Source organism: Helicoverpa zea, chromosome 7, assembly GCF_022581195.2.
Source record: "Helicoverpa zea isolate HzStark_Cry1AcR chromosome 7, ilHelZeax1.1, whole genome shotgun sequence".
Lineage (NCBI taxonomy): Eukaryota > Metazoa > Arthropoda > Insecta > Lepidoptera > Noctuidae > Helicoverpa > Helicoverpa zea.
In genome coordinates, this window is record NC_061458.1 from 12,650,354 (window position 1) to 12,674,633 (window position 24,280).

The following is a 24,280-nucleotide window of genomic DNA, read 5'->3' on the forward strand; positions in this document are numbered from 1 at the left end:
AGTAATGAACGCAAGCTTTACCTGAATACGAAGCTATATCTGAATTCACATCAGGGTTTATAGAAAAAAAATGAAGGTTCCAAAATGTGCTGTAAAAATTATTGGCATGAATTTGAACTGGCGGTCGCTTTCCGAGTCTCTCCACGCATGTAAACTGTCGAGCTAACAAAATTGGGTCACACATTACGTATTCATACATTAATTTTTGTTCGCTTTCACCAGTATAATGTTCGTCATTAAAAAGTTAAATAGGTTATTACATTTTTGTCCTTTTTTACCGAAGAATGAACGTTATCCTTTTAAAACCACAATATTTGGCCACCTTTTCCACTATAGAAATTTTGTATAAGCACAAAGAGAATATTTTATCTTGTTCTCGTTTATTATGAAATACATACATACACAAGTGTTTAAACTGACAATGATTTTAAATCTCCCGAGTATAAATAGGACAAAAAGAGAAGGCATTTAACAGAATCGTGAAGGAGCAAAAATCATGAAAAAAATCCTATTTATAAAATTGGGAAGGGTGCTTAAAATTTCCTCCACGCGTACATTAACGACAACATTAAATACACATTCGTATAGCATCATAAAATCGTTTGTCGGGATGCGTTTATGCATGTAAATAACCCATAAATAACGTAATTCCCACGCTTAACTGAAATATACTTATGACACGTGTATTTATTTCCTGGCAATGATTTTGTTCCCTAAATAAAAGTAGGTACTACTTTTCTGAAACCGGGTAAAAAGTAGCCCATGTCTTTGCCGCAACATGTGTGTGTACCAAATTCCATTTAAATCGATTCAATCGTTCTGACGTGCAATCTCGACAGCTTGTAGCATCATAAAAGACTCAAAGACTACTTCTTCACAACCCGAGGAGACAAACACAAAACCAGATCACTTAGACATAAGAACATGCTCATGCTACCTACTTCCCGTATGACATTACATTCAAATAGTCCATATGTAATGGCAATAAAAATATATAATAAATTACCAAATGCTATAAAAAACGAACCAAAGTATAATGTATATGTAAATAAAATTAAGGAAATCCTAACTAAAAAGGCATACTATACAATTCAAGAATACATGAACGACAAAATAAATATTAGTCATACATAAACAATATACACACTACAATACACTAAAATAGCTAATATCTAAATAATTTCCTAATATATATTTATACAAATATAAAGAAATATAATATATAATTTTAATTGTAAATTAACTATTCCTATTATACCTAATGTTTAAAACTACCGCCATAATAATTTAGAATTAGTTTTAAGTATTTTAAATGTACTGGCATTAAATGCCAAATGTTGCTGTGCCCTAACAGGGTCCACAAATGTACGTAGCTGTAAGCTTTTGTAACACCATGTGAAACTTGTGGAACGCAATAAATGATATGAATATGAATATGAATATGAAAGAGACTAACATCAAGAGTCATAATCGTGTGCTTATCTACTTGCAGACCACCAACACTATCTTTATAGAAGAAATTAGTTCTCTCTTGGTTTATTTTTTTACGGGTAGTAATTAAACCATGTGACTGTAAATTACAATTTTAAGTGTCAAAATTAATTAATTTGGGTTATATAATTACTAAGTGAGCGACTGACTGTAAGTGACGAAAAATCAACAGAATAGTATCTTAGAAACATTAATTTGAGTTACTTAAAATACAAAATGAGCAGCTTCATAATATTTGAGCGACTTAATACTTGTTTGAGTGTCAACGTTACGTCCTGCATTTTTTTTTCAATATTTGGCAAATGTATTTTTTATACTGAGCGGCATTTTATCTTAAATGAAGTTTTTCGAAAACAAAATGTGTGAAATAAATTACATTAGACACATTTCCTAGGAAATCTATACATTTCCTAAATATTAATCGGAAATGTATTATTAAGATATCAAGGGCTAAGTGGGGGATAGCGGAGCGAGGGAAGGGGATTGAAGCAAAGCATGCAAGCAGGCATGCAGCATGGAAGCACAATGCAACATGCAGCAAGCATGGCTTCTGTCACGGCTCCGGCGCTGCGGGGCTCCGGCGGTGCCATGCGAGCTTATTGTCGCAGATGGTTTTCACGCTCACCACCGCAGCTTCGGCTTGCGCCTCAGCTCGCAGGCCGCCTCGCCCCTCCGCGTCTACGCGGTTTTGAATTGCACTCTAAGGGTAGGGCAGACAAGACTACGTGGAGTCGGTTTTGCAGCGATTCGTTTTCAAAATGTTGCTATCTTAAAATAGAATATCAGGAACCAATAATCATTATAAAGCAGCTTACGAAACTTTGCTCAAAGTGAACTTTTTAGTAGTACGTTATGTATAACCTCACTTAAAAAAATCGATTCTATCTTAATATTGAAGTTGCCCTCTCTGTATTTCCAGTCGCTCACTTAGTAATGTAGTCGCTCGGATAAAGTTTTTATATATGAAATGGATTTATCACAATCCACTATTTGTAAGCTCGTTCTGGATTTTATTATTAATCAATATTCGTTGTTAGTTTAGTTAATTTTTCGCTTACTCAAATTCATACCGCTCAAGTTATCAATACAGTCATGTCATCATCAGTCGCAAAGCGTTTTTTTTAATCGCTCGTTTTATAATTCCCCTTTTTTTACTCTCGTCTCAAGGGAACGACATCACGCACCAGGTCCAATGTTAATCTAGATATAACCTTCCCCAAGTTTCAATCTGCATGGCTTTCATGTAAAATAGTTCAGCTGTTTTATCATGAAAGCCTGTCAAGCAGAGTTTCTTTGAAGGACTTAAAGATTTACTCCATATTCCAAGGAAATGTACAAGAAACTATGGTTTGTAGAAAAGTGATCTATCGTGTCCAAGAACTGTTGAAGTAGATGAGAGTACCTAGATACTTATCTAAAGTTCCCATCTTTCTTTGACTAATAAACCGTATCTACCGCGGTTTCCTCAAAGCAATTAATACAACGTTCAAAAAGCGAACACGGCAGCCATGTTAATGACTCAAAGACTAGAGGTGTGAATCTCGAACGTTCGAGAGTACTTCGTTAGACTGGGAGCCAATTAACTTCTCCCATTGTGAAAGTATTTGGTATTACAGTAGATACCTGTAGTATACTTGAAAGATCATTTCATGCTGTCTGTTGAGTATCATTGTCGTAATTAATAACTGCTTCGTTTGGTCCCGTGGTGTGAACAAGGGCCGATCTCTAGGATGTTTGCAAAATGTAACCCATATAACCATTTTTGCGAACATAACGTAACCGTTTCGACACTTAGCGTCGACACTGATCTATCTCGAAACATAATCTCGTCGACGTTCCGTGTTAGCGCCGTCGCTGCAACTAAAAATGGGGAAGATCTCGACACAATAAACAAGTAACATTTGGTTTCTAATTTACGTCGCCGTGTCGTAACATTGTTACCATATTTTAACCAGAGTTAGCACTAATCATTCAATCATTCATTCGTTCGATCAATTTCGTTGGCTCGTGCGTGAGTGACACGACGAATACAAAATACAAGAAATCCCATAATGATGGTTTACTTACCTTGAGTTGATGAACTCAACTCAAGGTAAGTTAACAAAGTTTTAGTTTTCATTAATTAATATGGTTTATAATGCTCAAATCTTATTGGGAAAAAAAGTTTACTGTGTAATTTCTTTGAATATGTTGATATTTCCAACGCGCCACCGTAATATCATGTTTTCATAATTCTGGCGAAAGAAAAACTTTTGTTAAATAAAATAAAAATATAAAATTATGCACATCGAGTGCTTAAAAGCTTCCATTTAAATACAATATCAAATATTTTAATCCTAATACAAATTATTTTAGCAAGATTTACTCATAAAATTGATAAATAATGAACTATGAAAAAACATTTTTGATGTTTGTTATGAAAAATATGCTCGTCGCAACTAGTCACAAAGTTACGATAATGTGTCAACACGTGTCGACATGTTACGGTAAATTGTTACAAAATTACTAGATTTTTAAGATGGTTTCTCTTAATATTTGGTTACAGTGTTTCCCAAAGTTTTTATCAAGTCAAGATGCCTTTTTTCATTGTTCTAACCAAAGGAGGCTCATCAGAATTAATATCGCTTGTGCCGAGTACTTAAGTTAAAGACGAAGACGTCTTGTTTTGGCCGAGAAAACGAAAAAACAGCGATTTGGAGCTCGAAAGTTGAAACTTTGGCACTAGGGACTATACCACTAAGCTCCTCCACTAAATTCCGTACTGTTTTCCTGTAAATGGCCTAGAAAAGAATAAGTTTTAAGTTCAATAAAATGGGTATCCGTCAATGTGCCCTACCAACAATGCACATCATGAAAAAAATATTAGGTATTATAATAAAAAAAAAAAACTAGTGTACGAGTACAATTAGGTACTTGAGATATTTTGGGACGTACTTATTTCTTTTACTCTTCTGTAAAAAGTTGAAGTCCATCGGAATTTACGTAAGGTTTTTGGTTGTTTACTCATTTTAAATTTCATTAAATGGTTGATAATGGCAGAAAACATAGACAGTTTGAGAATAACTGGCTCTCGTCATGTTTTTATATATGCAAGTTATTGTTAAAGTGTTCTGGAACATCGACTACACATGTTACTACCCAGTTACAACACAATTGTGTCAACATTGCACACTGGTTACAAACCAAACGCAAAGTTTCTAAAATGTGTGGTTACAAATTAAGCTGTAAAGTATCGACACAGCGACCACACAAAGTTACTGAATCTAGTTTCCGTCACATTTTTACTGAACCGTTACAACTCATAAAAGCTAATCCCTACACAGTCACGTTGTGTCGTATCAGTTACGAAACTGTTGCGACTTGTTACATCTTTATCATATCTGCGACCAAAAATGGCTGTATGGGAAATAGTTCCTTGTCAAGAAAATATGTTTTCATCTGCCTTGCCTTTTCCCAACCATGTTGGATGCAGCTGAAAAGTACATTTTTGCAAGGAGCGACTACCTATCTGACCTCTACCATCCAGTTGCCGGGCAACCAGGTACCCCCTGACAAGACTTTCAGGCTTCTAACTGCCCGTAACGACGTCAAGAACTTATGTAAAACTATTGAAATAGTGTAAAATCACAACAAACAATATAATATGGTAGAACCTATCCCCAAAAAGATAGAAACGTGTGGGTTTTGCATATACCTCTAGGGAAGATATGAGATGTCATTGTATGAAACCCGTCAATTTACCTCATGTATTGTTATCCCTGAAAACATAACGTTCGCCAACGTTTGTTATTCTTTCATTAAAATCTACAAGGGAAGCCAACAAATCGGGATTTTGCCTAGTCCTAATTAAACAACTGGGTTTTCTTATAACTTTTGTAACAAAAGCTATATATTTGTGACTCCTACCTTCCCTGTACCTTCTCATTATAATAAATAAATACATGTTAAGAATACGAAAAACTTTGTTTCTTTTAAACATAATTTTCCCGTTCAAACATAAGTTTTTTATAAGTACTTACACTAATTTCGCGTATTTTCAATATGGCTGCCGTGGCACACAAGGTGAATGTTTGCTCAAGCTAAACCAATGCAAAGAAGCCCCTTCCTTTTTTCGTTTTTGTTTAAAAATGTTTCAAATGAACTCCAACCTTTTTGGTCTGTTACCGTGTACACGGCAGTTTTTAAAAACTTTTTGTTCCCTCAACAATGTCAGGCAGTGTTTTGAATTTTTGTTTTTTTTTTTTTTAACATCAGGGCCAGGCGTTTGAACTCATTAAACTCTTTATAGCCAGTGTAATTGTGACGATAAGGGCTTGGCACTTCTGCGTAGGCTTGAATGTAAGTACACCTTCTTTTTCATGGCAAATACCATGAATAAAAATACCTATAATGTAGTTATGTTAAATGAAAAAAAAAATATGGGTAATTTCAACTACATATACAAATTGCAGTTTAGTTGACTGATATTTAAATAGTAAGATAAGCAATTACTAAAATGTGGAAAAGGAAAACCAGTAAATGTCAAAACACCATGATAAGCCAAAACATGAGTTTATAAAACACCATATTAGGATTTATTATATGAGGAAATTTCACAATATCCAGGTTTTAATTACATATAACATTTGCAGGCTTAATTTGCGAATCTGTGCTAATCCTAATTTCGTGTCGTCGCGTCATTTTCCGCGCGCTATATGAACTGTTTTGTACAACAAACTCATTGCACAAGTTAATTATGTTGTTAATTAAAACATAACAATGCATAATTTAGCTGAAGGTCTATTTTATGTCGCAAACATATAATATTAGTTTTATTCAGAGATCAAGCACATTGTCATCAACTAGAACTGGGAATGAACCAAGTATCTGAGATATAAAATGCCAATATGATGCTCAAGGTTTTCTTCCCACATTCTAGATATTTCCATTTTTTTCGGAATCATCTCTATAAGCAGTGAAATAGCTGGACACTATATGCTACAGACTTACAGAAATATCTATTACATTCTGCATACCATTATCTTATATAAACGTGATAAATCGTTCCCTAACATCATAAATAAGGTTGATATCAAATAAGGTGTTATTACGCCAATCCTTGTCGATGTAATCGGGCCTCGTAAACCTGGCGAAGGTAATAAATTATTTATTAATACAATTGTCCCCTTTTATTATTATGGCGAACATTTGGCAGGTCCGAGGATGCCAGGCTGGCGCGTTGCCAACCGTGCCAGATGTCACTGGCATATTTTGAACACTTAAATTTTGTTTGGGTGTATTTTTTGGCAATTTTTCAGCCGTGATTGCCTATATTTTATGTGGTTACTGCAATATAGCCAAAAGTGGGTTTTTGTTACATGTTTCATTAATGGCCGGTCGTAACTAAGTAGTTATTTAAATTATGGCAGTAAATAATTTCTGTATTTTATCGAGTGGGCTAAGGTATTAACATTTTGTTAAGTTTAAAAACCTACTTTAAGTAGCAAGCATAACAGTTGAGGGAAATCGTTCTAATTAATATTTTTCAACAGGAAATTACAATTAGGTGTGGCTTTTGATAACTATCCAACTTCCTCATTATTTACCTATCCAAATTAATTTCCAACTACAATTTATAACGTTCCTGATGTACCTCGCCACCTTTTCAATTATTTTAAATCGTTCATCCTCGATTACGGACAGACATATCGACAATGACATTCGATATTAATATCAGTCATCTGCGTGGCCTTTCACAGTCCACTTTAGGGTCGGCTTCCAGTCTAAGCAGATGCGGCTGAGTACCAGTGTTTTACATGAAATGACTAACTATCTGACCTCCTCAATAAGTAGTCAGATTTATCTGGATTCTGATAACAAGTTTCGACTACAAAAGATGTTCAAATCAAAGCCAGAATTCACCAATTTATCGTGTTTTCCGAAACACAGAAAAAGTCTGTCTTAAAGACATAGGTGATAAGACCATCCACTGATCGGCCACGTCAAGCGTTGCTTAACCCTGTGTTGCTTAACCAGGAGTTCCAATATTAATATCAATATTTCTTCAATTTCTAATACTTATCTTCAAAACGGAAACGTTCACAGCTTGGTAAATGATTTTCCACCAGCTCTCAGAAAACTGTAATTACAAAGATTCTAAAGATTTCTTTCGTTTCATCTTTGCTGGTTCATTAAGAGATTTTTCTTCCGTTTTTATAATCTCGCTTTGAGGTTTAACTAGTAATTAACTTTGAGTTTAATCCTCGAAATTGCCGACGCTTCTGTACGAGGTAAATACAAATGTATTTAAGTAGGTGTTTTAGTACCTACGCGGTAATGGCTTTGAACAGGCTTCATACGGCTTGCTCTAATACTTTGCGAAGGCTTACAAAGTTTGTTTTATTTATTGCTTTTAGCTATGGATCCTTTCTAAGCAATTCTTGGATACAACTTTGTCAAACAAAATTTTTCGATACTCAAAGAGAATATAATAATTGTGCATGTAAGTTGTAAGTTCATAAATACACCCACGCTACAGAATACCTGCTTCAAAGAAAATGTCTTTATCATTCTGTCTTTGCATTTTCATTTCAAAAGTTGTAAGGCAGGCACACCTATATCCTACAGCATAATATGTACGGACTACCAACATTGTTCGTCCTAAGAGCCACTTGAAACTCCCTCCTAAACTTGAGCAAAGAATTTATAATAACAACCAGCCTTTTTTAAACTTCCCACGTGCATTCTTTAGAAATATCTGAAATTCTCTTCGGAGTGGAAAATGTTACTTTTCTATATTGCGAATTTTCGCGTCGTCAACGTAAATTAACTGGCAGTCGCAGACATATATCTTTATGTTAACAGGCAAGCTATATGTGACCTTATCTCAGTAGCTTTAAGGTTGCTTTTAGGTGTTGTAGAAGGAGGTTAAGTAGACTCATTTGAAAGGGTGTTACGAAGACGTAGTCTTTGTTTTATGGAACTGGAAAAGGCTTGATGGAAAACATGGCTGTGTTTGGACATCTGTATACTTACGTACGAAATAAGAATGGAGGCTGCAGCGCCTTGGAGTTTTCATTTAGCCTTCAAACTCTTTTGTATTGAAGCTAGTAGCATTGTTTGTGCCTTGCTATAAGATGAAACTAACGTAACGGGGCGTTGGAACAATTCTTTGCTGCTGTGATTGAGTTCTATCTTGGGGAAAAGTCACAAGATATACCTAAGCAGAGTTAAATAAATGTGTCCTTAAAATGTTTATGAAATAATTTCCGTAATTAAGAATTTGTTTATTAACTTGGCAGGAATAATTGCTTGCACATCTGTTTGATGTAATAATATTCTAGCTTCCAGCCTTGCTTCGGAAGCCAAGTCATAATAATGCCATCATTAACAATGTAATAATATCTGCAGCATCTCTGAAATCTATTTAACCTTAATTACTTACCTAATGAATTAAATAGTGTCTTTAAACAAAATGATAGCTTAGTTATATCTACCTCCATTAAATTGATAGATTGAAGTCGATGATATCTTTCAATCGTTATAGGTCGTCACGGGTCATAGTACACATAAAATTACAGCATAAAACACAAGCACATTACGTACATTTATTTCTAAAAATACACTTACTTGACCTAAAAACACACTTTGACAGCAATAGTATTGCATTTTACTGCACTTTGTAGTGGGTATAATCTTAATTTGCCACCGAACATATGTACGTAACTGTGAATTCGCAGTTACGGAAACGCCTGCATAAAATTTTATAGCAATATCCCAGTTAAGCGGACCATTGCGCTTTTGTTTTGTCACGTTCGCATTTCAAAAATAAAACGTTCCATTATTCCTAAATGTTGTTCTCCTTTTTAAGCGTTGTTTATAGTTTTATTTTGGAAAAAAGTTCTTATATAATGTTCTGCATTTGAGTTTACCGTAGCAGACTGGTTTCATAAGCTAATTGGCGATAGAAATCTGCTAATAACCTTTGTTCAGGCGTCGGGTATGACAGCCGACCTCGGGTTCTGACCTCGTCAGAACTATAGCAACATAGTTCGCATCGCTGTTAGGCAGCTAAATCGAATTGTAGATTAGTTGCCGACGTTAGATTTGAACTGCGAGTTATATTTTGATGAATGTGTGGGCGAAGTTGATGTTTTCATATGTCGCTAGCTGTTTCTCTTCCTCTTCCGATGGAAATAACTTCCCGCATCCGGATAAAATGCAGCCTGGGTTAGCCGGGGATAGTGTAGCTTCCAGCGGGGAAGGAATTTTTCTAGACGATTCCCTAGTTCTGGAACCTCGTTATACTTATAACTGTAGATGAGTAGAATTGGCTTAGGTTTAGTGATCTATTTATTTAATAAGAATATTATTTATCGCATTACAATAAATGTCAGTATTCTCACATTCAAGTTTCTTTAAAGTGCAAAAACAGCATCTAATACTTCAGTCCCCGACTGACAAACAAAATCTTTATCATTCCCTCCGAAAAGAAAAAGAAAGAAAAAAAGAAAGTCGGATCGCAATCGGGATATCATCGTAACAACACGATTATTTGAGAGCCAAGAGGTTCTCCAATATAACATCGAAGAGGTCCTTGTAATAAGGGGCTCATGGCTACAAACAATGTAAGGTAATACGAGGGGGGTTGCCACACGTACTATAAAATAATCGTAGGTACAATCAAATCAATCAATCGTTCAATCAGTTGTACCTACTATACTTATGTTGAGAAAAATACTTTATTTTTGACAATGTCGTGAACGAAGTATTTCAGAAAGAAACTTTCGTGACAGCAAAAAATCTGCATGGAGAAAGAAATAATGATTATAAATTAATATGTACTTTTTCTCCCGATTTTCTCTAATATACCTACTTATATTTTCTTCATTTTTTTTTTAATGTACCTACTTAGTTATGTTTTATACGGTGCCAGCCCCACATACGATGTAAGTAGGTAGGTACAGTCGCTTAGAAAATGTTCAACATATTTGCTAGCAAAGTGACTCTTATTGCAACGCTTTTACAAAATGGTTGTTATGCACCAGTGGCTTTTACTCTGCGTTTAGTTACTGCTCTTGGAAGGTAATGTGTTACCTTGCTTTTTATTTTTACAAAAGAATAGCTTTTTAAAAGAAGTGGTAAATATTTTTGTAAAGAATTAATAATATTTTTTATACAATTTAATGATTGTTGTTTCTTCAATAATTTAACTTTAAAGCTGTTTCATTTCTGGCAAAGGGGTTGTAGATAACTCTGATTACCCTTCCTAAAAGAACTTGGGTAAATAAAAATACCTTGAATGAAACTAAATATAATCTTTAGGTGGTGAAAATATGTGTCTTATCGTTTATTTTTATTGTCTCTCTTGTTTCTTCCAAAATCATCGAAATTACGCATCCTCACAATAATTACAAGATTATCATAATTTTGCGTTTATCTGTCCTTACCACAATAAAACGTATTCATACGTAACAGCTTGCCTTGCGGCCGAGAAGCCTTGCGGACACAGATATGGTCTAGTTCCTACATACAAACATATAGACAGACATATACGCACGCGTATATGGTCATACTTGATGGCTAAATTGTAGTGCCATATGGCGTCCGCTGCTTATATCAAGCAATGGAGAAATATTTGAGAATTGTGGCTTTATAAGGGGTGTTAACTTGGCAAGATGTGTTTAAGGAAACTGATTATATTGAACTATCTAGCTGTTCCCTGCGGTTTCAGCCGATGTTTCGAGGGAACTTCTCCGCGTACCCGGATTAAAAATAACCTAATTCTTACAAATACAAATATTCTTTATTGTGGTACATAGGTAAACAGTGAGTTGTTACATGGTTTTTAAATTGTACACAGCTATGACCCGCCATAATGGCATACAATAATTTTAAGGTAATATTTTATAACATTCGATTAGATTATAGATTTACTCACATAATAATATCAAGGCTGCAACCTAATTCTTTCTTCGACAAATAGGGTATCTGCACTGAATTTTTTTTTAAAGCGGTGATGTGGTTCCTGAATTTCACGAATTCAAACAAACTCATATTACCATGATTACTCCTTGATAATCGCCTATATCCTTTACTTCAATCAAGTGCCAAAAAACAAGCAACTTAGTTTGCTTAATAACTACTTACTTCTCTTCCATGGATCGCAGTTATTTGACCAGTAGATACTAAATCAACACTGATTCACACTAGCTTTTCGAACTTAGGTATCTCCAAAAGTAAATGTTAGTTTGACTTACTGAAACTCGGTTCATCTATTATTCAGTGTACTCAAGTGGGAAATGGTTTTCCTGGTTAATCTGTTCACGAGTTGTTGTGTTAAGAACTGAAATTTGGATAAATGATACTGTCCACAAGTGTATACAATGTTACAAGTGACAATATAGTATATTTTTTAGTGTTTTCGTAGTTCTTTCGCATTCGTCTTTTTATCGAGTGACTTTAACCTTCGAACAGCCATAGTCTCAGAGTTCTCTCAATTCCACCCGACTTCCTCTGACGTGGAATTGTAAGTACGATTGCTAGGTACTGAGAAGAGAATTACTGGCACTAGGAAATAACGCCGCCAAAAACAAAAATAACAGAAGAAACGTGTTAATTTTCACGCAAAACAAACACCAATCTAATCGTTCTTAATTAATTGACTTATCACGTAAATACCGTACACAATCCATAGTAATCCGCTTAGAAATAATCTTCACACCCTCTTTTATCCACCACTTAAACTCTTATAGCAAATCCAACAGAACTTTAATAATGTGCCATTTAGTTACAACCGACCTATTTGCTGGAAAACTTGGAGAAAAAAAAAGAAAAAAAACCTGAACGCGAGAGAAGTTCCAAGGCTCCGTTCTCAATCGAACGTCGAGTTCGCTTCCGGTGAAGCCTACTTCCGGTGGTTCCGCCTCGATTGTATAACATAAGCTATGTTTATTAGCTTGCCTCGTAAAGTAATAAGCGTTTTGTTGAGTTAACGTTTTTATTGGTTGGGTTTTAAGTGATTTGTCACTTACTTAGGTATTTGATTTAGGTACTTACTAATTGCGTGACTTTTGAAAGCCGATATTTTTTTTATGTTTTATTATATCTTACATGGGCTAAGTTTTATTTAGTCAGAATTTTAGACACAGAATTTGCCAATAATCAACGGACAACATAGTCATTTTCTAACACGAAATTACGCTCATATATAGATGTAATTTACACAACGATGATTTTTAAATATATATAATATATATGTTACCGTAAGATTACAAACATCGTTAGATTACAATCTATCTCGAGAGATTGTAAACTGTCGAATTATTGTAAACCGTAACACCTGATTGCAATTTAACGCATTATTTTTCGCTATATTATAATCTATCGATGAGAAATTGTCAAATTGTCAACTGTCCGAAAGCTCTCCCTGATTGGTCAGTCTTTTTGTAAGATCGAGAGCGATGTAGAGCGGTCAAATTGTCAACTGGCGTAGAACGGAATGCATCTTGCGCGCTGATTGGTAGAACGTCAAAAAAGACAATGTTCTTTGCAACTCCCGGTGTCACAGCTCTTTGACGTGCAAAAATAAGTGACGGTTTAATTTTTTATAAAATCAAAAATTGTACTTAATTTTTAAGACTCAAATTACACACAATTAAAAATTGTATTAAAAATTGAAGTTAGTGACGAAAACGAATCGCTGCAAAACCGACTCCACGTAGTCTTGTCTGCCCTACCCCTAGAGTGCAATTCAAAACCGCGTAGGCGCGGAGGGGCGAGGCGGCCTGCGAGCTGAGGCGCAGGTAGTTTCAGCGCTCGCCGCCGCGGCTGAGGCTGGCCGGCTCTGCCGGCCAGCAAGCCGAAGCTGCGGTGGTGAGCGTGAAAACCATCTGCGACGATAAGCTCGCATGGGACCGCCGGAGCCCCGCAGCGCCGGAGCCGTGACAGAAGCTATGCTTGCTGCATGTTGCATGCTTACTTCCATGCTGGGTCAATTAATATGGGATGTGTTATATTTTAAACAAAAAACTCAGTAGGTACGAGTTAAAAAATGAGAAGGTAAATAAATATTTTTATGATGTCATTTAATAGTATTTAAGAAGTTTACTGTTAGAATGCATGCTACAAATTTAGATGCAAAAAAATAACCATCATGCTGAGTTGTATTTAGAGTGGAAGATAACTCGTGGCTAAGATAGTATTATTTAGATGCTCGACGCTTTATTAATTGTGGCTGACTTAGTAATTTAGAAGGCAACATACATAATGCGTTAAATTGCAATCAGATGTTACGGTTCACAATAATTCGACAGTTTACAATCTCTCGAGATAGATTGTAATCTAACGATGTTTGTAATCTTACGGTGACATATACAACATACATACATCGAATGATATGAAATAATGATCTCAAGAGAGTTTCTTAGTCCCAGTAGAAACTATGTACGGGAAATACTGCAAAATTATTTGACATAAATCAGCCAGGAAGACTTCAACAGCCTAAATTCCAAAACTTCACACCCAAACCACATTCAGCAATCCCTAAACGGAAAATAGGTCCTGATCGGGTCCTAGATAAGGAATTCAATGCTCCCTTGGTCCCTGGCAGCGAGCATATCTGTTCAATCCAAGGACGCCGAAAGGTCAGGCGTGATTCGATTTCAGACGACCGATGTCTCCACTCGACTGTGCCAAAGGTGACTTCCGATTATAGATTCGAAATGAAAGCTTTGGAGAGATATTGTGAAGTGGTGTTGAGTATTTGAGTCATTAATTAAGATTAAAAATATCTATACCATATTTTTGGTCGCAAAATCTTAGATCCATAAGAATACACGCAAAGATACAAAAGCTATGCCGGTTTGCTTACCTAGCGATCAGAAGTATGGGGACTGAAAAGTATTCTTGCTGTCTAAATCTGCTCTTGGAAGCAAGTTCTTATCCAGCTACCTAAAACAAGAAAATCTATAAGAAAAGAGCAACATCCTTAACCTTGTCACAATTAAAACTTTTCTAATATCATAAGTGTTAACATAAAAACGTTATAAAATTATAATTAGTTTTGTTTGAGCCAACACTATCGTATTGCCGCTGACGTTAAGTGGGAAACTTTACTCTTTGATGTTCTCATTAACACCTTCAAATAACTTGTCGTGTACTTTCAAGGTTTCCTGTTTGCCTGGTACCTACAACTTAGAAAAGTGTTCTGAGAAAAAGGAAAGGCCCTTTTTGGAAAATACAGGCGCTATTTTTGGATATTAATGAGTTCTGGTGAATGGATACTGTTAAATATAAGTTTTTAAAGTAACGCTAAATATGGTAGGGGATATCCTTTTACATTCGCCCTTTGCTTGTAATCATATCATGTTTCAATACGGCGCAGGAACCTAGATGACCGAGATTGCTATTTTTTTTTTCTAAACCTATAATATAAAGATCGAGTATCGCCCTAGCCTGAAAAAATATACAACTTTAAAACGGTCATACTTTGATTCGGACCTTCCTACGAGCTCATAAAGAACTGGTCTGCCTAATTGAAACACCATAATGTGTATGAGAGTTCTTAGAGCACCCTTTATAGAGATCTGCTAGATCTTCCCAAAAGGACTTATGTACTAAAGAGTCGATCCTGAAGGCCTATTAATGATGTGGTAAGCTCCGAACAGTTCCGTCTAGCTTAGGTTTGGATCAAGTGAGACACTTCAAACCCTTGCCAAGAGTTTAGCTTCAATCCGCCATAGTACCGTACATAATTAAGGCTTTGTACACCCTAGACATGTACGACTCACTAAAAGGAAACTAAACTAAATGAACTAACTAATTGAAAGGCATTGGTACCTATTTATAACTCCATTTCTGAGACTTGCAGCAGGTATATAAAAAAAATTGTAGGGAAAATATTTTATGTGCCAAAAATATCAATAAATTCTCAAGAGTTCGAAATGTTCCGTTTATTTTTAGGTCTCATGGGAATTCCACGACATTCTCATAATTAATTTGACTACTGTCTGAATATATCTTGGTCGCCAGCGCTTCTGACTAATGGTGTACGAAAATATCATGAATGTTGTCTACGTATAATTTATACTATTATGTTTTGATACAATATGTGAGAATAAAGGAAAATATGAAGAAGAAATAATGCTGGAACCTCAGGCCCTTGTATGCCATTGAAACATTCTTCCAGACTCCTCACTGCCTATAAGGACCATTCGATATCATTAGATACACGTTGTTACAATAAGAGACCAATTGCTTTGGAATTTTTCCAGGAAATATACAGGATTCAGAAATTGCATCTAGCGCAATTGAATCTTGTAACATCTTCTACTAAACCCACACCATTTTTTTTTAACGACGTCAAAAATCATCAAATGACCCCTCCCGCTGTGAGTTAGCAGCGGTGAGGGAGTGTCAGACTCTTACTGACTAAAAACCGTCGTGTTCTGTCGTTGGCAATTTATGTACCAGGGACGCGGTATCTCTTTCGAACAACCCGCAGACTAAACCCACATCTCACTCCCGCAACTTTGTTATATCCCAAAAATCTTTAGCTAACCAGCTATTATTTCGTTTCCAGAGAAGGGCATGTACCTGGGGTCACCGTGTGAGTTCACGTGCAACCCGAAGCTCATGCACGTGTACTGTGACCCCACCACGACGACCTGCCAGTGTGACCCCAAGCACCCCGTCTCCGTGGGGGTGGCACAGGGATGCGCTAAAGGTATGACATCATCTATAGTGTGATAAGACCAAAATTAAGTAAAGAAGGCTAAAATATCAGTTCAAAGTCTAAGTTGTTTATTGAAATTAGGCTAATTCAATGAGCACTTCTTCACGTCAAAAATTGCAAAGGACAGCACTCCCAAACACACTTTCATCGATTACTAGTGTTATGGCTGGAAAAAAGAACTGATGATGAACTTCTAGCAACATAGCTGACAATTGCATTATTTAATTAAAGTTTTTACTATTCAACAAAATCATCTACGTATAAGTAGTGTGATAAGCTGAGACAAGACTTAACATAAAGTGTAGAATTTTGACCCATAGCTCTGAGCACGACACAAAAGCGTGCTTGTATCTCATTTCAATTTCTAACTATTCTTCTTTTCGTGCGAGTAGCACTGTCTGCGAGGTTAAACCAAACAGTATTTGCATACAATTAACATGCTTTAACTCGCTGTCTCAATGTCCAGAACCTCAGCATTTCTTATATAAATATGAAGAAAATGTATGACGTCCTTGCGACCATAAATAGGTTAGACATCACAAATCACAATATCACATTTCATTTCTTGATTACAAAAGCCGTAACGAATATTTGACATCACGTTTCCAAAACCTTTGTTAAACGTCACGTGTCTTCGCAATGGAAACCTCAGAATAATACTTGTTGGAATAAAACTGTTCAATCGTTTCCATTATTTGTGAGTTGGTGAGCCTTCGAGCCGGGAACTCCCAAGGTCTCCTTTTATCCCTTTTAGAACAAGTTGCGTTGTTCGAAACTTGGGTGAACAACTGATAGACTGTTGTACAAGTATATTGTGTTTTGCTGAATGTTAGATAACATTCTACTTTGCTGTATTGAAATATTGGCTATTTAGGTGGTTTTGTTTGTATTTTCAGCGAAGAAATTGGGTGAGCAGTGTTTCTACCGGGAGACGTGCAAGGCGTTCGACACGCACGCGTCGTGTGTGCAGGTCAACCACAACGCGTACTGCCAGTGCGACGCCGGGTACCACCAGACCAGCCACACCAGACCCACTTCCAGAATTTTCTGCACCGAAGGTGACTTCATTTGAATAAACAATGGACTAGATTAGTTATACCACCAAAGCATTACAAATATTCGTCATCAAACAGATCTAATAACTATGAAGGAACACCTGAAAGGAGTAATCTTAAAAACAATAGTCATCCGGGATCGAGAAGTTTGGTAAAAACATCGATTGTTGTAGTAGAAAATTGAATTTTTGCTGTCTCCAGACCTGGTGTTGCTGACGGCCGACATGCCGACGCTGCTGGGCGTGGCGTCGGGCATCTTCGTGCTAGGCGGGCTGCTGTGCATGGTGCTGCACCTGTACACCAAGGCGCGCTACCACCCCACGCACCTCGCCGACGCCAGGCTCACGCCGCCCTGTCTCTACTCGCTCAATGACACAGGTCAGATAGAATATAAATTATTTAAAGTTTGCCTGTATATGCTAAAATTGAGATGGTCTTCAAAGTAAGCGTCTAGATAAGTGAGAGTTGGAATAAGACTACGATTTCAAAGTCCAAAAGTACCTACGAGTGATTGTCAAGCTCTAAGTATCTTAGTCAGCGCTAATCTGGATCCTTAGACCACTATTGGTACATAGGAGTTTGTGTATCGCTATGAGCTAGTGTGTGCGCAGGAGGCACGCTGAGCGCGACGCGCGCATCGTCCCGTGCATCGTCACGCAGCGGGTGTACCAGCGGCACGCTGGAGGCGGAGACGAGCTCGCGACGCGCGTCGCGGCGCGGCGTGGCGGTGTCGGCGTCGCGCGCAGGTGCGGCGCGCACGGCGGCCATCTTGCTCATCTCGCGCCACCTCAGGGCCGTAAGGCGGGACGGCGGCGCGCACCCGCCTAAGTGCGCCGCCAAAGGTGATCTGGATAATGTATGCGGCGCGGTCCCATCATCTGCACGTCTCGGTGTCCGGCCCCGCCGGCTCCCGTGCCCGGCCTCCATGCCGGCCGGCTCCGGAACATTGAGACCTGATTTCGTTCGAACCATTGAAATTCTAAGGAATCTTTCATTGATATGCATGTGACAACCGTCTGTGATCTGGAGTTTATCAAATAGTTAAACTTCAGCTCATGGTACTTTTCAGTTTAATATGAGGACAAACAACCAGAGAGTAAGCACAACCCAAAACAAGCAACAAAATTCCAAAGCTATCTCTCTGTGACTACGTGCCCTTGGAGCAGGCGCGGCATGGGGGGAGGGTGGGGGCGCATGTGTCGTCGTCGGCCGTGTCCGTTAGATGTTGCGTCTCGGTGTTAGCGACCAGGACTGACTCCAGTCTGCGACTGACCACCACTCCACCGCCGAATATGCTGAAATATATCCAATGGTGGCAAATATTCGTGCATTTTCGCACTTGAACTATCTGGGTGCAATTTTCCACTTCATATATAGGTATTGGATACCACCAATTTCCCTAAAAGGTGCCGGAATCTTCCAAATATCCATCTACTTGTAATAATCTGTCCAGTGTCCATCCACTCAACAATCAAGTCTGTGTCAACACAGACAGAAAAGTAAGCTTGATCTTTTTATTTAAATCCGTTGATTGTGTATCATTGTTTAGCATATACTGGATTATAAAACAGCCAAAGTTAACAACACTTATTTTTCATATAGGCCTGTAATACCATGACCTAACTAATTCTGAAATATTCCAAGAATATGTACAGGAAAATTTTATGTTCAACTTCGGTAACTAAGGTTTCCTGATTACCACATTGATGTCTATTAATATTTCGAGAACCTATTCTTTGATTTCTTGTCTCTCTAATGTTGATGCTCATGCATCATCTGAAGTGTTTATACGCTAGGTTGTTCTTCTCAGCATATTTGGCGGCAGTCATTTCTGGCGTAAGTACGGCTTACTGTGTGTGAGGCTTTACTCGTGGCTGCGGCTTGTGGAGCGTGGCGCGACAGTCGCAGGATGAAGTGCGGCGCGAGCAAGATGGCCATGGTCCTTTCTGTCTTTCTATTTCCCACACGCCTTATTTGTATGTGCTAACGAAACTGAAGATGAAAAATCATGACTTGAAGATGGCAGACTTTGCCAGAAATGTAAATGTATGTATTTTCAATTTGCTTCACACTTTACACAGTGCTGCATGGAAGTTGATCGCTTCGACTGATTCCATTTTCTGACACAATTACTAAAATAACACAGATATTGATCAGGATATTTTATATTCTCACAAATTCTCACACTTTAAACTCTTAGCTTGTACTCAACATGAACGCAGTCAGGATCATGTAATCGATATCGATCGTCACAATTCACACGCTCTTGCAGCTGACCTCGAACAATAACTTCTGCGATTGACATACATGTAGTACTGTTCGCACAATCGGAGGTGGGCGAAAGCTTCAGTTTCATGGGCCCAACGCCCCTGACGACCTCACTGGATAAAACTTTTATCGGGAACATAAATATCGAGAATATATGAGGATCTCATACACTTTTGATGTTTTCGTTGCCGCTAATGGGGTTACGAAGTGCCTTCGTCAAGGGGTGACACTGCTTCTTCGCTTATATTTGTTACACCTCACTGGCTGTGCATGTAAGCGTACGCTTTCACTCACCTATATGTTCTTTGGAGCCCAACATAAGTACAAATTGACAAACATGCCAATTTTCAAGGGTTACCTACTCTTCAAAAACGAATAAAATCTAAAGTTTTCTGATTCCACCAAAGTTTGATGTTTCCCAAAAATTTTTATTCATTTTCTATCACAGAAACTTCTGCTATCTGCCTTTACTTCCTCTACTCGATCCCGTACCTATTCAAGGTTCAGCGCCTAAATCTAAGCTACCAGTTTGACAACGAAGATCCCTATGTAGATATCTCTGATACTATTTCTGAAAACAATATCTTCAAATGTTGGACATGGAATAGGTTTTATTTTTCAATTATGTAGTTTGGCTATTTCCAACATTCTTCCGAATAATCTGTGAGTAGTTAGAAGGAACCTGAGCAGTTCCAAGTATTTAGACATTGCTGTGATTACAAGTATTTAGGACCTACACCTTACAATTAAGAGTATTAAATTCATGACATGTTAATTAGGTACTGACCGTTTGTCTCCCCATGTATTTAAACATATTTTGATCATTGCTAACCGCTTTGCTACCTGTTCGTTCTACGTGATGCTAACTGTAAATATCAATTTTGAAATACCTATGATGAAATATTTAAAAGAAAACCCCATAAAACAAATGGATCCCACAATTTTAAAATAAGCTTTCACAACTTCCACGGCTGTACATTTTTTCTTACAACTCTTTGAAGATAAGACAAGTATCAATCGCTTCTCACAACACACAAAATGATACCAAAGAACAAAAAGTAGCACGCATCACCTGTCCCCTTCTGCACCACAAGCAGTCCTAATTGTATCTTTTTTCCGCAGGTTCGCGACGTCCAAGTCTAACCTCCGTGCAGAGCAGTTCATCGTCTATCCGAAGCTATAGCGCTCGGCGTTGGGAGAGAGAAAGAGAGCAGAAGGAGAGGAGACAGATGAGCATGCGACTGGCGCAGCTACACGACAAGATGGCGGCCGGGCGCGACGTGCCGAAGCACGCACCCACGCCGTCGCCTCGCTCGCCCAACAACTCCACAGATGGACTGCTACCGTCTGTATGTGAGATTAGAGAAGTATGATCATTCCTCCTGTCCTTCTGTAGTGGAGACGGCGATGTAAGGTTAGATGCCGTGTCGAATTTCACGAAGGAATTACCTGAATTACTTATTTATGCAAATGAAGCATGAACTAAATGGGAAGTCATTAGTTCTTTAGATACCTAGACATTTCTCAAATCATTCAGCCTTGCTGTCATATTAAAAACAGTGGACGTATGTTTAACCAAACAAATAAATGATTCTTTTAGAAATCATTCAAACTACTGGCTACAGTATGGATTCGTGAAATTCGGCATATAATACACACATTTCAAAACAGTATTGACATCACAACACTCCTTATAAAGTTAGACCCTTGATAACACAGCGTTTACATTTTTGTCCCCTTATAAAAACTGAGTCATTTTTTCCTTGTACTTGGCCCAGATTTGAGTGATCTTTTTTGTACTTACCTTAAAATTATTACAGTTGGCGCCCTTTTTGTAGTAGTTCACGGTCCTTTGTATTGAATCATTTAGGCGTCCTCCTGTTGCAATCCGTACTCATACAAATAACTACATAGGTTAGACAGAGATATCTTTTTATTTCAGATCTCAGTCTCCAGGTAGTTTAGCTAACTGGACACAACAAAATCTGTGCACTGTTGAAAAAAAAAATCTCAGTAAAACTGTAAATTATGAAATAGTTTAAAAATACACATCAAATGCCAATAGGAGCTACTACCCAGGACCAATCTGGTCCTATCTGCAAGACAAAGCCACAAACACTTAAAAACGCTTCAATCAAAAATGTTTGCGCAAGTGTCTAACAGAACTGTTTCCCAAACTACCCTTTTCAGTTGATCACAAACCCTGAGCAGCAGTTGCAAGGGGTAGACGGCCCCTGCTCCAGCTCATCGCTTTACTGACACCCGGCCCACGGGAAGACGACCAGGAGGTCTCTAGACTCCCTATCGTCCGACGGCTCACCAGCCATCGCCTGGATGTAAGACCACCCGACTGAACTGTTCCCACATAAGAACGTTTAGTGTTCCACGTGAACGACCATCATGTATATAGAAGTGTCGAGTGCTTGTAATGAACTCATTAACCCCTAAGTTCCGCATGAGGTATATCCAGCCTTGACTCCCACTTGTTGATATTGTAAGTAAACGCTTATGCTTATAGTTAGATCGAGGAGTTTCGGGTTCCGTGTATTGTTGCTTGCTAATACGGAGATTGACTGGGGATTATACTATTACCAACTCTGACAGGCTATACGCACATTTAGAAGAGAATCATTATAAAAATCTTTTCTAATAAAGAAAATAAAGGCAATGGCTTACAAAATATGGGAGGTTAAGGAAACTTATTCAGAAGACTTGATCAATATAAGCAGCTGAAACAGTTTTCTTATTATAAGGGCTAAAATAAATAAGTAAACAAGTGGCATACGACGGACTCGGAATATTCCAGAAAATAAAAACATAAGACTAGTTATCGATAGCGATGTAAAGATATAAACTAAATTAATAAAAGTTGTTATAAGCGCATTTATATGATTTGTATTTATTGAATGTGGAATTTAGATAAATATACGCAATAAGTTGATGTTAAACGAAATATATATTTATATTCATTTGTTAATTATTACATGTAGGACGTGTAAGTTGATTTAATAAAGACAGAATTATCGCATTATGTTTAAAAACATATCGTTTTATAAGTATAATATTGACTGTTAACAACGGCCGTAACAATTTTTATATTATCTACTTTAACTAATGTACCTGATTGTTGGTTTGATTTATAAGTGAATTCAATGCATTCTGTTTTACTTTATTGAATATACTAGCGAGATATTAGGCTTACTAAATGTCATGCTAAAATTTAATAATACAGTTATTTCGATAATCAATCGATGAAAGATAGACAATGTCTAAAATTAATCTTTGGTCAGAGTTGTTACCTATATTTTATACAGCCGGGATGTTAAAATAACTGTATTATTGAGTTTTTCGGTAAAACATGTACATTTTAAGGTAACATAGGTATGGAGTGGTTGCAATGTGGCTCCGGCCAGGCCTTATAGTTCAGGAAACTGGGACACGGAAGAGTGTGATGAATGAAGTATAGACAAAACATTTTGTACTCGTAATAATGTAAATAAATAGTTCGAGAAATAGTTAATTTAGTGTTCGCTTGCTGATATTGGCTGTCTTGAACTGTCTGCTTCAAATAATTTTTGAACTTCTCAAAGCTAGATGATAGTTTTAGAAAGAATTATCATACGTCTTCCATCTTGAACGTCCACGCTTTGACTAGTTTATTTATTTCTGCTGCTCTTTCTTAATATTCCTCCCAGTGTTTTTTTTTTCGATTTGTTCCTAAAGGTTTACCTTGATAGACTTCATTAGTGATCAACTGATTAACAAAAATTGATGAATCTATTGTTTTGTCTTTTGTTGTTCTCTTCAATAATAAGTTTATATCGTACCTGTTTGCTATTATAAATTAGTTCTCCTAAGTTTTTCTGTCTATATAAGTTTAAATTGATCCTACGGCTTAATAAATGTCTATGTATATCTCAAAGTTCAGCATAAGCAGTTTTCTTGTAACTTAAGCAAGCGACTGTTTCGTACAAATAAATATTTTTAATGGAAAGTTACAGAGACAAGAAATGTATGAAAATCTGCAATGTAATATTATAAGTGAGGAGGTCAAATGGAAAGATTAGCAGAATGTCTTAGGTTTATGCTTACTGACAGAAAACTGATAGTTTTGAATTTATAAGATAAATGTTAGATAGGATAATTGAATCTAATTATCTTCACCTTCCTGTCTTTAACTATTTATTCTTCAATGTAACAGCGTGAGAGTGTTCTGAAAAAGGCATTACTGATAAACGTCACCGGCAGTCAGTATTTTCAGTGAGTGAAATATGTTTCAGTGTTAATACAGCTACTGAACTCCATCTTCTATAGCTATTCTATACATAGCGTAATTTCAAATTCTATGAATATCTTTACTGGACTGATACTTACTAAAACTCATGTGTAAACTATTCCTAACGGTGATTGATACTAACCAAATGTTTCTATGTAATAAAGACATCTAAATGTGAGCTTTCAATGTTTTAAAATACGTAATCATGGTACGAGAGAATTGACAAATGATACTTGATGAGTTTTCTTTTTTTTAATGGAAAGGAGCAGACAGTGAAAGGCATCAATGAAAAAAATTCGATCAAATTATGTAATCGTGATAATAAAACGTAGTTACTTAACGAGAAGTATCCCGTTGTTTTGTAATAGCACAAATTAAACGCGGTCCCACCAGTTTGCAGTACTCACGTACTTGGATCCAAGTCGGGTATGTTGTGTTTATCGCTGTTTGCATTGCCAAAATAAAATGTCAACTGAA

General features: G+C 37.0%; 1 protein-coding gene across 2 annotated transcripts in view; it reads left to right on the forward strand.

Annotated features, from left to right (window-relative positions):
- The window catches only part of LOC124631665, a 65,676-nt gene extending 41,396 nt beyond the window's left edge, over window positions 1–24,280 (forward strand). The window contains exons 3-8 of one of the 2 annotated variants that reach the window (XM_047166166.1): window positions 16,052–16,195; window positions 17,101–17,262; window positions 17,461–17,637; window positions 17,871–18,005; window positions 20,650–20,894; window positions 21,718–24,280. In XM_047166166.1, the coding sequence (XP_047022122.1) occupies window positions 16,052–16,195; window positions 17,101–17,262; window positions 17,461–17,637; window positions 17,871–18,005; window positions 20,650–20,894; window positions 21,718–21,786 (932 nt within the window). In that variant the 3' untranslated portion in view covers window positions 21,787–24,280. Of the gene's footprint in view, window positions 1–16,051; window positions 16,196–17,100; window positions 17,263–17,460; window positions 17,638–17,870; window positions 18,102–20,649; window positions 20,895–21,717 lie in introns of both variants that reach the window. The other variant, XM_047166165.1, reaches the window with a different exon arrangement.